This window comes from Daucus carota, chromosome 9 (assembly GCF_001625215.2).
Source record: "Daucus carota subsp. sativus chromosome 9, DH1 v3.0, whole genome shotgun sequence".
Lineage (NCBI taxonomy): Eukaryota > Viridiplantae > Streptophyta > Magnoliopsida > Apiales > Apiaceae > Daucus > Daucus carota.
In genome coordinates this window covers 17,789,309-17,804,246 of record NC_030389.2, presented here as the reverse complement: position 1 = coordinate 17,804,246, position 14,938 = coordinate 17,789,309, and the positions used below count along the sequence as shown (strand labels likewise).

At 35.7% G+C, this 14,938-nt stretch overlaps 1 protein-coding gene across 2 annotated transcripts; it reads left to right on the top strand.

The window, feature by feature from the left end:
* The first annotated feature begins 849 nt into the window (after positions 1-849).
* Positions 850-9,612, top strand: LOC135149157 (uncharacterized). Of its 2 annotated transcripts, XM_064084117.1 has the most exons (9): positions 1,134-1,466; positions 6,150-7,284; positions 7,396-7,530; positions 7,636-7,807; positions 7,948-8,204; positions 8,320-8,523; positions 8,606-8,698; positions 8,805-8,942; positions 9,097-9,612. In XM_064084117.1, the coding sequence occupies exons 2-9, from the start codon at positions 6,151-6,153 to the stop codon at positions 9,460-9,462; spliced, it is 2,499 nt and encodes an 832-aa protein (XP_063940187.1). In that variant the 5' UTR covers positions 1,134-1,466; position 6,150; the 3' UTR covers positions 9,463-9,612. The 2 variants fall into 2 exon arrangements, with proteins under 2 accessions (XP_063940186.1, XP_063940187.1); XM_064084116.1 differs by lacking the exons at positions 7,396-7,530; positions 7,636-7,807; positions 7,948-8,204; ... (2 more) ...; positions 8,805-8,942; positions 9,097-9,612 and adding exons at positions 2,495-4,968; positions 5,064-5,811 and having other exon boundaries at positions 850-1,466; positions 6,150-6,303.
* Positions 9,613-14,938: the final 5,326 nt, after the last annotated feature.

The following is a 14,938-nucleotide window of genomic DNA, read 5'->3' as shown; positions in this document are numbered from 1 at the left end:
TCACAATAATATTATGGTTAAATATATTTTGAGAGATTTAAATTATGAGGCAGATTATCTAGTCAAGAAAGGTGCAGATACCAATGTCTCAGTCTCACATTGGGTTATGAGTTAACCATGCTTAGTTGTACAAACCAAATGGGTGAGCAGGATCAAGCTGTTGTTGAAGATGTTGAGGTGCATGCTTAGGAGGAGGCTGGAATTCAGGTAGATGTTGCAAGTGAAGAGGTGGAGGTGGTAGAGATTATGGACTGAGCTGTGTCTTTTGGGTTTCTCTGCTCTGGTTCTAGGGTTCTAGATAAGTTATGAGATGGTAGGTTTGTTTTAGTACGTTCAAGAAATATTTTATGGTATCTAGGCAAGTTAAGGAGAAAAGTATCTTTGGGATAGTAGTTATTTTGGTTGGGTTATGTGCTGAAACATCTTTTGTTGGAATATCCTCTGCGTATCCATATTTAGATATGATCTACTCTGATGTAATTCTATTTTATCAATGAATTTCCTTACCTTTCAAAAAAAAAAATATACTATCCTGATAAAATGATTAGAAAAGAATACCACGTACTTCAGATTAATCCCAACAAAGCTTTCAAGATCTTGACAATTAGAACCTTTTATAAATGCTACCAATAAGTCTCCTTCTAACAAGCACTCATTTATATGGAAATTATTGTAGGAACTTGTTGGCCTTGTGTTATTATGATTTCCTCCCGCGTCTTGCACACAAAAACCATGGCTAATGTGGCTTACTTGTAAACTTCTAGAAATTTTTTTGATGTGTCTTTCACTTACCACACTCCAAAACCTACGACGAGATCTAGTTTTTACACTACACCATATATGGTCTATCCTAACATTGCATAATGATGTTGCCACCAAAAACGTTGCCTTAGATGCTTAAAATTTGATTGAACTGGGTGTATACCAACATCATATAGCGGTGTTGCCATTGATCCGAAAACTGTTGCCTTAACCACAAAAAAATCGCAATGCCAACATCTTGCCAACATCTTGTGAGATGTTGCCTTAGAGAAGAGTTAAAATAAAAGAGGGAAACATCCCGCTTTGTTTTGATAGTCAAATTTTTAAACAAAATTCAGCTGCAACCGCCTTAGAAAAAACATATCTCTCCTGCATATCTCAGACAATTAAAACAAAAATTAAAAACATATCTCTCATCTCTCTCTCTCAGACAATCTCTCTCCTCGAACTCACTCTCTCTCAGACAAAACCTCCCTCTCTCTCTCTCTCCCGCATCTCTTACTCAATCTCTCCCGTATACCTCTCTTCTGAATCTTCTCCATCTCACTCTTTCATCTCTTCCTCTCATCTCGTTCTCATATCTCTCATCTCTCGAAGCTCGAATCTGCAAAAATTTGGGAAAGGGGGCTGGTTCGACGACTTTAAAGAAGGAGCTCTGTTGTTTTTCTCTCGTAGCTTTAATTTGGTCGAACTCTAACTATAAGGTATCTCTCTGAGTTCATCTCGTTGATTTGGGGGTTTTAAAACCCTAATTTTTAATTGTTAATTTAGGGTTTCTTCAGTTGGGGTTTAATTGGGTGTTGATTAGGGTTAAATTTGTAAGTCAATTGAAAAACTCTTGGAGTGTGTTTGCTTATCTGCATTTTCCAAGTTTGTATGTGCATTTCTGAATTCTATCTATGTGTTTATTGTTTTTTGTTTGTACTAGAGGATTGATGTATATAAACTTGTTAAACTGCTTGAGAATTAGTTTCAAGTGTATTTTCAAGTGAATTAGTTTTTGTGTATTCCTGGAGAATGTATTTGCTCCTGTAATCTGTACTTTTTCTTGAGTTATAGTTTTTATTCTAGTAGTAATGTGTGGAGAATCACAATGACCCTGGACATATGTATTTGCATATTTGGTAATGCTCTTGTGTTTGCACACTCTTGTGTTTAGGTGATATTAGTTTAGGTGATACAAGATCAGCTAGAGTCCCTAAACCACGACCAAATCTACCTAAAATTTTATACTATGAACACAGATTTTATAGTATTACTATTATGCAACCAAGCAAGTTTGTATATGGTAATAGTAGATGTCATATGAATTGCAGACTGGTTAACAGGGGATTTCAAGTGCAATTTTTCTTTTAATAGCATTGTGACTTGCGTTGGGGATTAATAAGTTAGTATATATGTATAAGTTAGTAAATATGTATAAATTAGTTTGTATTACTACTTATTGTAGGAGACATGTTCTTTTATATGTTATTTGTATGGTCTCTAAACTATAGCAGCCTGCCAACTCTAGAAAGTAATATGTGTAGTGATAACTTAGTAGTGATGATATTATATATATATATATATATATATATATATATATATATATATATATATATATATATTTAGTATTCATGATATTTAGGCTTATATATTGTATATATGTTTGTAAATATATTTGTTAGGTACTACTGTTAGGTATGGTACTACTATTATATATTGTATAATTGAGTTGTATTTTATTGAACAGAACATAAAGATGAGTGAAATATGGATTAATCTTCCAAGGTTCAGTGAAGAGTACAGCAAGGGGGTTAAAGATTTTGTAGAAAATGCTATGGTTCATTATGCTGTAGAAAATGAAATGAAGTGTCCTTGTAGTTTATGTAAAAGTAAGCAATGGTGGGGTGCAGAACAAGTGTATAACCACCTGATTTGTAATGGTCCATCTGTGGTAGAAGTTAGCTGGATTTACGACGTCTCAAACATGGTAAATGGTAGTACTGAAGGGATGGATTGTCAAGAAAATGTCGGGTTCGAAGATAATCTGGAAGAAATGTTGAATGTTACTTGCGCCTACGGTGGAGCGAATGCAGATGCAAGGAAATTTTTTCGCCTTGTTGAGGACGGAAAAAAGCCATTGTATCCGGGCTCCAAAAAATTTACTCGGCTAAGTTTCCTTGTTAGGCTTTACCACTGGAAATGTCTACATGGAGTAACCGAGTCGGCATTTGGTGATCTATTACTACTAATAAAAGAGGCATTCCCCGATGTTGAAGTACCATCCTCTTTCAATGCTGCTAAAAAGGTAATCAAGGATTTAGGCCTTGACTACAAAAAAATACATGCATGTCCAAATGACTGCATGTTATTTTGGGATGAAAATAAGGATGAAATTTCTTGTAGAAACTGCGGTGCCTCAAGGTGGACTGATGCGAAAAATGGAGACGACAACAGCAAGATTCCAGCGAAGGTCATGAGATATTTTCCTTTAAAACCAAGGCTGCAGCGACTGTATATGTCAAAGGATTTCTCTAAATTAATGACCTGGCACGCAGTGGAGCGAAAGAAAGACGGAAAGTTACGACATCCGGCAGATGGCAAGGCCTGGAAGCTGATGGATTCAAAATATCCAACATTTTCAGCAGAAAAACGGAACATACGATTGGGAATAGCTGCTGACGGGTTCAATCCATTTCGCACAATGAGTACCAGTCATAGCACATGGCCAGTTGTAGTAGTCAACTACAACCTTCCTCCCTGGCTTAACATGAAACCAGAAAATTTAATCCTCTCGACACTCATACCAGGTCCCAATGATCCTGGAAATAATTTAGACGTCTATATGCAGCCTTTAGTAAAGGAATTGAAAGAGTTATGGGAGGAAGGAATTGAAACATATGATGCTTCGACAAATCAGAATTTTATTTTACGTGCAAGCTTGTTATGGACGATTAGTGACTTTCCAGGTTATGGAATGCTATCGGGCTGGAGTACAAAAGGCTACCTAGCCTGCCCTGTTTGTGCTTACGAGACGTCATCACAATATTTGAAACATAGCCGAAAAGTATGCTATATGAATCATCGAAAATTTCTAGATTCCAACCATAAATGGAGATCTGATAAGAAAAGGTTCGATGGTAAAGTTGAGAAAGGCGAAACCCCACCAGTTTTAACCGGCAGATTTATAGAGTTGGTGTTGGATGGTTTCGAGAATAATTTTGGGTGTACGGGGAAGGGAAAAAGAAAAGTCAGCTGTGAGGTTAACCCTTGGAATAAAAAGTCAATTTTTTTTGACTTACCATATTGGGGTGAAAATTCGATACGGCATAATCTTGACGTCATGCACATTGAAAAGAATATATGTGATAGTATTCTTGGCACTTTATTAAATATAAGTGGCAAGACGAAAGATCATCTAAATGCCCGATTGGACTTGCAAGAATTGGGTATTAGAAAGGCACTTCATCCTACCAAATCCGCTGATGGAAAGAATTTTGAAATGAAGGCAGCAATCTTTGATCTAACAAAGGAAGAGAAGGATATATTTTGTTCTGTACTGCGAAATGCTAAATTACCGTACGGGTTTTCGTCTAATATAAGCAAGTGTGTGCAGGATAGAAAGGTTGCGGGGTACAAAAGTCATGATGCGCATATTATAATGCAGTACCTTCTACAAATAGCGGTTAAGAAGACATTGAAGCCTGAGGTTGCAATTCCATTGATTAGGCTTGGTGAATTTATGCGTAGCATATGTTCAAAAGTGATTGAGGTGGAGGATATTAAAAAGCTTCAAAAACAGATCATTGAGATATTGTGCCAACTGGAGATGAATTTTCCACCTGCATTCTTCGACATCATGGTGCATTTACCAATACATCTCTGCAATGAAATTGAACTTGGTGGACCAGTCCACCAAAGATGGATGTATTCCATTGAGCGGTATTTAGGTAAGTTGAAGCGATATGTTCGTAACAAGAGTAAGCCAGAAGGGTCTATAGCAGAAGGTTATTTGGCTGATGAATGCCTAATATTCTGTTCCAGATTCCTAGGTGATGATAGTGTGTCGAATGCAATCAGAAATGTAGAAGCCAGTGGGTATCCTATTGGTCTAGGGAAAAATAAAGATGGGAAAGCATTTAATTTGTGTGAAGATACATGGATCTCTGCACATCGTTACGTCTTATTTAACTATGATGACCAGGAAGTGGAAAAACTAATTGAGTAAGCACTATATTCCTAGTTCTCAATGTATATTAATTAGATTAGTGAACATGATATAATTGTAACTAACATATTTTCTTTGTCTCTAATTTTAGGAAACACCGTGCTCTATTTGACCAAAATACAAAGTCCAAAAGGTATAAAAGAGAAAGGGATCACACTGGTGAAGTATGTGAATGGTTTAAGAATGAAATTGGTCAAATGAAGGATGTCACAAGAGAACTAGCATCCTTAGCAAAAGGTCCCAATCGGGCAGCCAAGCGGTTTAGTGGTTATATAGTAAATGGCTATAGGTTCCACACCAAGCGTAGAGATCAAAAGTGCACTACACAAAATAGTGGGGTTTATTTAACAGCCTTAACCACTAGTTTTGCTAGTTCGAAGGACCAAAACCCAAAAACAGGGGATGTTAATTACTATGGTTCGATTGAAGAAATAATTGAACTTGACTATTGGGGGGCTTTTACTGTTGTTTTGTTTAGGTGTACCTGGTATGTAGACGATAAGGATTCCTTAGGTTTTACTCGCGTAAACTTCAACAGAGTTCGTCAAAAAGATGACCCTTTCGTCATGTCGACACAAGTCCAGCAGGTGTTCTATATTCAAGATCCTACTGAACTGCAATTTTATTATCCAATTAAGAAGTTCTCGTCAGAGTCCTTTGAACAAGATGATAAAAATTTAGCTGAAGATGACATAAACGGGAAATTCACACGTGACAGTGATTTTCATTCATTGCTAGAGGAACAAGATACTGCGGTTAGCTGGTTCAGGGATGATGTCCCATCAAAACAAATTCCTATTCCAGTTATCCCAATACTAGATGATTGTACCTTAGGTGTGGTAAGTAAATATGAGATTTAAATATATAAAATAGATCAATGCCTTTTTTGCCTAGTTTATCTAAGTAAATTAAATTAGAATTTTGTTTCCATTAGTTCCCATCTTTTCTTTAACTGCTTTTGTATTATTTCTTTGCTTGTGTATTATGTCTTTGCTGAAACTCATTTATAGCTTTAAAGTTCTCATGATTTACAATAGAGTTTTCTGTTTCCGATATGCTAATAGTTTACAGTAGAGTACATTAGTATATTGACTTTGCATGATTCATTTTTTTGCATGATTAGTTGTTCATGATATTCTGTAATCTGACAAATGAATTTTTTTCAATCTTATTCCAGGATGACAACTGATACAATGACTTTTCACTTGCACCATAATGGCGAGTTCACAAAAGAAAAGTATGTTGGTGGATCAGTTATTACTTATGGGGACATGGACCTCGATCTGTTCTCATACTCAGTACTGATGGAGTGGGTCAAAGAACTTGGTTATGCGGAAATCGGAGGGGTTTATGTCAGGAAGGAAAAAGGCTGGGAATTGGTGACGAAAGATGCTGATATGAATGTGTGTATTTTGGAAAGTAAGACTTCTGAATTGGATTTGTTTGTTGACTGTGATGTTGATAAAGGGATAGAGCCGGCCAAACAAATGCAACCTCACGTGATTGTCAGGCCAAAGAAAAATCCTATTAAAGCCACAGTGAAGAATCCCAACAAGCGCAAGTTTGTAACTCTTAAAGACATTAATCATGAAAAGGAACAGAGGTTGGTGACTGCAAGAAGAAAGATATCATTTAAGTTGCCTGTTGCAAGTGAAACAAAGAAGCCTGATGCCATTTTGAAAGCAGATGTGATGAAGGAAAAGGAAAAAGAGGGGAAAAAATTGATTGGATCAGTAACAGAGTATGCAGACTTAGTGTATGGTAAATATGACTTGGTGGAAGGATGCGGGGAAGTTGGAGGAACCGAGGAGGTTGATAAAGGTGTTGCAGTTGGTAAAAATACGGAGAAGGTGAAAAAAGGAGCTGGGGTTGGGGTTGGTAATGATACTGAGGTGAAAAAAGGAGCTGGGGTTGGGGTTGGTAAAGATGCTGAGGAGGTGAAAAAAGGAGCTGGGGTTGGGGTTGGTAAAGATGCTGAGGAGGTGAAAAAAGGAGCTGGGGTTGGGGTTGGTAAAGATGCTGAGGAGGTGAAAAAAGGAGCTAACCTTGGTGAAGTTGTTGCTGACAAAGTTAAAGGAAAGAAGGAAGTTAAAGGAGTAAATGAGTATGAGAAGCGTCGCAATAAAAATATTGAAGAAAATGAAAAGAAATTTCAGGAACTTGGGTTGAGAAGGCATTCTGCAGGGACCCCTGTCCAAAAAAAACCTAACAATCGCAAGGCATTCAGTGATGATAAAGAAAGTGACAACTACGACCCGAAAAATGACTCGGACCAATCTAGTGACAATGAAGAGGATATGGCTATATCTAAGGTACAATGTACTTGATGAAAATAGTTATACTTAATTCTATTTATTATTTTCTCGATATGAAGAATTGTACTATTTGTCAACTGCTTCTTGACATAACTAAAATTATTTTAGCGGAAGAAAAAGGCCGGTAAGAGTGTGCTTGGGTCTGGACCAAGAACTCGGTCGCGGGCATCCAGGATTGTATTGCCACCACCTGTGAAGCAAGTTAATGATGCAGTGGAGGTTGAGGTTAATAAGGAGGTTGAGGTTTGTACCACATCTTCACTATAATTAAAGTAAACTTGAAACTTCACTTGCTATGCTAATTTGGGATTTAATATTTCATCTTAAATTACATAATTTCTTTTCTAGGCAAATGATGATACACCAAAAGTTAGTACTGTAGAGAGACTTAAGTTGATGAGAACAAATGCTCCTGGTTCAATGGCTGCCTATTTACAGTTACGCGAGCAAGAAAAGATGCAGGCTGCATTGGAGACTACGCAGCAATCACAGTCCCTAACTGAGAATTTGCAACAGCCAGGTACATTTATAAATTTACATTAGCCAGGCTGCATTAATTAAATTCTAATTGAATTTTGTATCAGTTTCTTACTAACTTATAATGTTGAATTTTGATAAGTAGCAAATGGCTTTGACTTCTTCAATTGTTTCACTTGATAGGTACGCCACCAGGCCAACCTGAAGAAGAAGAAAAACAGAGAAAGCCACGAGGGAAGTCAAAACTGACTCATGTCCATACAAGAGGGGAAAAGAGAGAGATCAAGCTATCTGATCTCGGGCAACCAGTAGATGATGATGAACATCTGATTAGGGAGTTCAGCAATTTTTTAGGAACAACAGTAAGAGAGTTTGTCTCTCTTACATGTCGTAGTTGGACTGAAGTTCCACAAAAAGATATCCTGTGGGAATATGTGAAGGTAATATAATTTTTTTCTTAATTTTTGGCTATTTTCTGAGAATTGTTTAGTTAAATTTATGAATTAACTCCTCAATTAGCTCCTAAATTATATGTAAAACATGTTTCATTTTTAGGACAAGTACGTAATCCCTGAAGAAGGTTATGACTGGGTTATGACGACGATGCGGGACTTGTTTAGGGGGTACAAAGCTCGGATCAAGAGGGATTACTATTATAAATATCAAACTGATGAGGAGAGGCTAGAAAATAGGCCTAGGGAGGTTCCATTGAAAGACTTCAAGATATTGTTAGAATATTGGGCTGATGAGAAAATAGCGGTAACATGAAATATAATTTTCTTTGTCACTGCATTATTTATCTCTTAAGGGATGTTCGAATTGTTTTTTCTCTCTTTTTCAGAAAAAAGCAAGAACAAATTCAGAATCTCGAAGGCTTATAACTGAAACACATACTGCTGGAAGTAGGAGTTTCGCACAAATAAGTCACAATATGGTAAGTGTTTTCATTTAAATATTTGTTAGGATTATGCTTGTCCTTTTGTTTTTGTTTCTATAAGTATGAACTGGTTGATGTGGTGAAAACCCTTTTTTTTTGCAAGGCACTTGAAAGAGCATTGAAGGCTACCCGTGAACAACCACCAGCACCAATATCAGATGCTGATGTTTATGTTAAAACACGCAAACGGGAAAGCACAAGAACATACAAGCTACCTACTGAAGTTGTTGAGAAAAAAGTGGTAAGTTCTCGGACTTCATAATTAGAATACAAATATAAATTATAATCTGTACTGTTATATCCTTGATATTTAGTTTTGCTATTTTAAATACTTTTTGGTAGTTGTAGATGATCAAGACATTTTCTTGCTCAATGTATGCATGTTATTGTTATAGGAAAATGTAAAGAAGCTGCTGAAAGATGGAACAATTGACGAAGCTGAAGAAGTTGTTTATGGTGGGAAGGATCACAGTCGCACATTTTTAGTGGGGAGGCTTATTGAGAAAAGGGAACCAAAGAAAAAAATTGCACGCCCTTTGCCTACCATTCCAGAGAAGTATGTGGCTAGTTTAACTGAACAGATTCGAGATCAAATTGCAAAGGAGATGGAAGAACAAGTGCAGAAGAAGGTTGAAGATAATGTCAAGCTCATGATGTCCAAGCTGGCAGAAAAGAATCCAGGCCTTAATCTCGATATCGAGCTAACCAGTGCCAGTGAACCAACAGTTGAGCCATCACAGGCCAACAATGGCAGTGATTAACAGCCCTTGATTGATATTTTCCGTATTCTGAACTAAACATGTCCTTGCTTAACTTTTATTTAGCTTTTATATTAAGATGCATTTGTATTTTGGAGAAGTTGGAGGATCTCGTTTTATTTTGAAAGATGTGATGTATTTTGGAGTTGGGGAATTGTCAGTTAGTCAGTACTGTTTGAGGATTTGGTTGGTTGTTTGCTTGGAAACTTGATATTGTTATTTATAAAGGGATGATCTAATTTTCAAACAAAAGCTTGCAAATTTTTTATTTGAACCTGTTGCCATAGCTTAGAAAAATGTTGCTAAGAAAATTAATTTACAGTGTTGCTATAACATTAAAAGTGTTGGCATAACCATATAATTTGATTTTAGTTACACTTTATGGTAACATAAAAAATGGTGTTGCTATCTAAAAGAGGTGTTGCTATAACCTTTAAAGCAACAGTATAATACATGTTGCTGTTAACCAAATAGATGTTGCCATACACTCTATGGCAACGTTATTTACTATGTTACCAAAAAATGGACAAAGTGTTAGCAAAACCTCTATGGCCACATGGATTTTCGCAACATCTTCGAAATTGGAAAAAATGTTGCCTTAAACTCAATAGCAACATAAATGATGGTTTTAGCAACGAAAATTCGGTGTTAGGATAGACCTTATATGGTGTAGTGTTAGTTCTTACAACCAGAACCAAAATGAGAGAAATTTATCAAAATTTATTTTATATTATTTCTCTTATTCATAGGATGACTCCACAAATAGGTGATCTAAAAGAACACAAGTCACTTAGGACTCATCAAAACTTGCAATAACATCTATTCCACTGATTCATACGACTGTTGGTGTTGGTCATTATGATCATATGCAAGACTTTTGTTTAAAAAGTTAGTAACAATAATGGTGATAGGAATGGCTTGGCTACCACATCAGAGGCGCAAAAATTTCGACATATTAAGATGCACTTAGAGTGTCATGGCATAAAGTGGGTTTTTGATGAAATACCACCCTAGGAAACTAATATTGAGCAACTGGCATTAAGATCGAGGTACAAAATAAAGTAGGGGAAGACCGGGAAAGAAGCCCTTGAAGCGGGTGGGAAGAAGTTATGTGCACACCTTGTTTATCTCCGGTGATCGGGATGTTGTTGCCAAAGGATCAATTAATGCACCACAAAAAGCTTCTAAGTGTAAAACAAGTTAAGGAAATACGGTGAAAGAAACTGGGCACGAATGTTTCCACTCCCCAAGGATCAGTTGTTGCTATACAAGTGGCACTTAAGAGTGCAAAATTAGGCATGGAAGGCCACTAAAGAATCTGGGCTCAGATGTTCGCTACTCTGCATGGATTAATTGAAACTCCAAATAGGAGGGCAAAAGGAGGGGAAAATGCTATAGAAGAAATCGTAATAACATAAATTTTGAAGGCAAACATGTTCTCAACCTTAGAGAAGCTCAAACTTTTAAAATTATACAAACTTAAAAATATTAGGGTATAACACCTTGTTATTTTTCCAAAAGCCAATATTTATCTAATTAGAAAAAGGATAAAGCAAACTCAATTTAAACCTATATTAGAACAAGGAGTAACCGCACCAGACTAGCATCAAATGCAATATGACTAAATACCTAAGACCGTATTAAATTAGATTTAAAGTGACTACCAAATTTAAGCAATTTCTGATCCTCGTACACCATACTATAAGTTCATTAAAAAATAATCTAAAGGTTTTCTCTTTGTTTACTGACACTACCTACGTTAGTTACAGCTTCTTTTATGACATTTTTCTACCTCTTTTTTCCCTTCCCAGTACCAGTTATGGAGCTTCAATTAATCCATACGAGTAGCACATTCATGCCCATATTCTTTGGCGGCCATCCCCTACCTTATTTTGCACTCTAATTACGTGCCACTTGTAGAGAAAAACCTCATCCTTGGAGAGTAGAAACATTCGTGCCCCAATTCTTTCTTGGTCTTACCCTAACTTATTTTACACTTTTAAGTGCCATTTTTGGTGAATCAATTAATTTTTAGGTAGCAACAACATCGTGATCATAGGAGATATAGAAGGTATTCACGTACATGACTTCTTCCCACCTATTCCAAGGGCTTCTTGTGTGGCCTTCCCATATACCATTTTGTACCTTTTGGCGCTAGTTGTTCAATAATAGTTTCCTGGGGTGGTGCTTCATGCATCAACAACCCACTATGTGCCATAACACTCTCAGTGTGTCTCAATGTGTCTCATGGCACGGAGCAGGTTGTTGAGGAAGCACCACCCTAGGAAACTATTATTGAACAAGTGGCACAAGAGATAAAAAATGAAGCAGACGAAGGCCACACAAGAAGCCCTTAAAGCTGGTGGGAAGAGGTTATGTGCACACCTTGTTTATCTCCCATGATCAGGATGTTGTTGTTGCCTATAGATCAATTGATGCACCACAAAAAGCCTTTAAAAGTGTAAAACAACTCACGGGAATACCTTGAAAGAATGAGGGCACGAATGCTTCCCCTCCTCAAGGATAGGTTGTTTCTCTACAAGTGGCACTAAAGAGTGCAAAAACAGGCCGGGGAAGGCCACCAAAGAATCTAGGCACTGATGTTGCTGCTCCGCAAGGATTAATTGAAACTCCACAAATGTTACTGGGAATTAAGAACCAAATAAGGCAATAAAATGTCACAGAAGAAGCCGTAATAACATAGATTGTGGAAAGAAACAAGGAACAAGACTTTACTTATTTATTTAAAGAAACGTATAGTTTGGTGTACTTCATTGATGCAATAATTGTTCAGTTTTAGTGGTTCGAATCTAATATATGGTCTTAGGTGTTTAGTCTCATTTCATTTTATTCTATTAGTATGGTTTAGTCATTCCTTGTTCAAGTAAGGGTTTGAATTGAGTATATTTTATCCTTTTAAATAATTAAATATGTTCTTTGAAAAATAACCTCGGATTGTTCATATTATATTTTAAGATTCTATTAATTTAAAAGTGGGAACTTCATTAAGGTTTGGGACATGTTTAAAATCTAACCATTTAATTAATTGAATTATATGATATAATGAGTGAAGTAAGTGTTAACTCATGTTGTGATGTTTAGACATTGAAGAAAGTAAATGATGCATGCACTAGAAAAAAAAATAAGGATGTGATTATTGATTTGAAATACAAAACACTATTCCTTGACAAAAGTTCTTCTCTTGAGGGATTTCTGTAAAAAGATAAAGCTACTTTTTACCGCAAAGGTGGAAGCAGTTGTGAATGAGCTATGAAGAAAATTCTCATGCAAAATAAAAAATAAATTGAGAAAACAACATATTTGTGTTAATTAATATGATCAGTATGTTTTTGCTTGATGTGATACAGTAATGTACTTTTTTCTTATAAGAATATCACATTCAAACATTGATATTTGGATTCATTTCTTTTTCTATTCTAACTCCCTAATTCTTCCATGAACCTCTTTACATTTTGTAAGCCAACAAGAAATTCAATAAAGACATTATTCTATATTTGTTTGGGGATGGGTAAAGGGTGATCCACATCCTTCTTAGAGCAATTTCTTCATTACTTTCCTGCATTTATAGTTTAAGAATAGTAGTTGATGGAATATGATAGGAGGCTTGGAGGTACAACGATTTATTAGAAATTTTATTACATAATTAACATAAATTAATAATAAATATGGGCGTTAACATACATGAATAAAGGATGTTTTATAGCAACTACATGAATGAGACTATAGCAAAATATAAATTCAAGATTTAAATAAGACTTAAGATGGAATCATGATTACAATGCATGAACCTCACTATAATTGAAATTTGACAAGGAACTAAAAAAATGTCGAGAATAACATAATAGATAAAAACAAATAAACTAAAAATAATCATTGATATATATATGATACATGCTAACACAATTCCAATAACATAGTACATCAAAAATCAAATAAATATTAGAATAGGCATAGTAAGTGTATATACCATGTGGTTAGCCACATTATTCAGGCCCGAAAGTTTAATTCCAAAAACAAGTCCTCGTGAAAATCCTGTATATATGCATAACAAACAATTAGACGTATTATTTGCTAAAAAAATATCTAATATTATTTGTCCATCTTCTTTGTCCAATACAAATATTATACAAGTTTCAATATTAATATTTATTAGCCCACACAATTTTCATCATTTACCATGCAAATTATGTTGACTTTAAATGAAAACCTACTAGTATTTTTGTATAACCAATGCATGACAATGATAAAAACATGTCACATTTAATATTTCTTAATATGTGTGAGTTGTGTAAACTGACCATTAAAATGAGAAGGAGGGAGTATATGTTAAGTGGGTTGGAAGGAGAACATATCTATGCTTTAAAAATATTACATAATGTAATATCATATAATCATGAACCCTATCACTCTCTCTCATAATTAGTATAATTCCAACTCACTAAAATCATGTATAAAAACAAATCAACTAGTTAAAAAAGAAGAGTTAATGAAAAAACATCAATAAAAGACTTATATAAAAACCATCTTTCGGAGCTCCCTCTAATATGAAACAATAACCATATTTATTGAAAAGTAAAACCAAGTCAAATCCATACAATGCTTAATAATAAGATGATATACATCACAAGATAGATAAAATAATCCTACCTACGTTATTTACACCTTCTTCTATGACATATTTCTGCTTCTTTTGCCCTCTGGAGTATCAGTTATGGAGTTTCAATTAATCCCTATGGTGTAGCACATCGGTGTCAAGATTCTTCTGTGGCCTAGCCTGCATCGTTTTGCACTCTAATTAAATGCCACTTATAGAGCAAAACCTCATTCCTTAGGGAGTAGAAAAATTCATGCCCGGATTCTTTCATGGTCATCCCCTCACTTGTTTTACACTTTTAAGTGCCATCTGTGGAGGATCATATTAATCATTGGGCAACAACATCCCAGTCATAGTAGAGAGACAAAGTGTGAAGGTATATAACTTCCACCCACCTGCTCCAAAGGCTTCTTATGCCGCCTTCCCTAGCCTCATCTTGTACATATTGGCTCTAGTTGTTCAATAATAATTTTCTAGGATGGTGCTTCATCAACAACCTACTATGTGCCATAACACTCTGAGTGTGTCGAACGTGTTGCACAGGTGATGTTGTAGCCAGGCCATTCCCAGCACCATAATTATTACTAATCATTTGAAACTTCACATAATTGTCGTGTTCATCACCAACAGTAGTACGAATCAACGGAACAGATGTTAGCACAAGTTTCTCCAGAATCCCCATCGAGTCATTTTGGTTCTATTAGGTCTCCAATTGTAGAGTCATTGTGTGAATCAAGCAATAATATACAATAAATTGTTATAAATTTCTCTCATTTCAATTTTGGTTGTAAGTACTAGGCACCAACCCTCCTACATGCTCGCAGGTATTGGTAGTATGGTTAAGTGAAAGATGAATCAAATAAT

Excerpts from the sequence above, each read along its gene's own strand:
- LOC135149157 (XM_064084116.1), top strand. The coding sequence starts at position 2,504 with ATGAGTGAAATATGGATTAATCTTCCAAGGTTCAGTGAAGAGTACAGC. Across the intron at positions 4,969-5,063 it reads GAAGTGGAAAAACTAATTGA|GAAACACCGTGCTCTATTTG; the intron begins GTAAGCACTATA and ends CTCTAATTTTAG.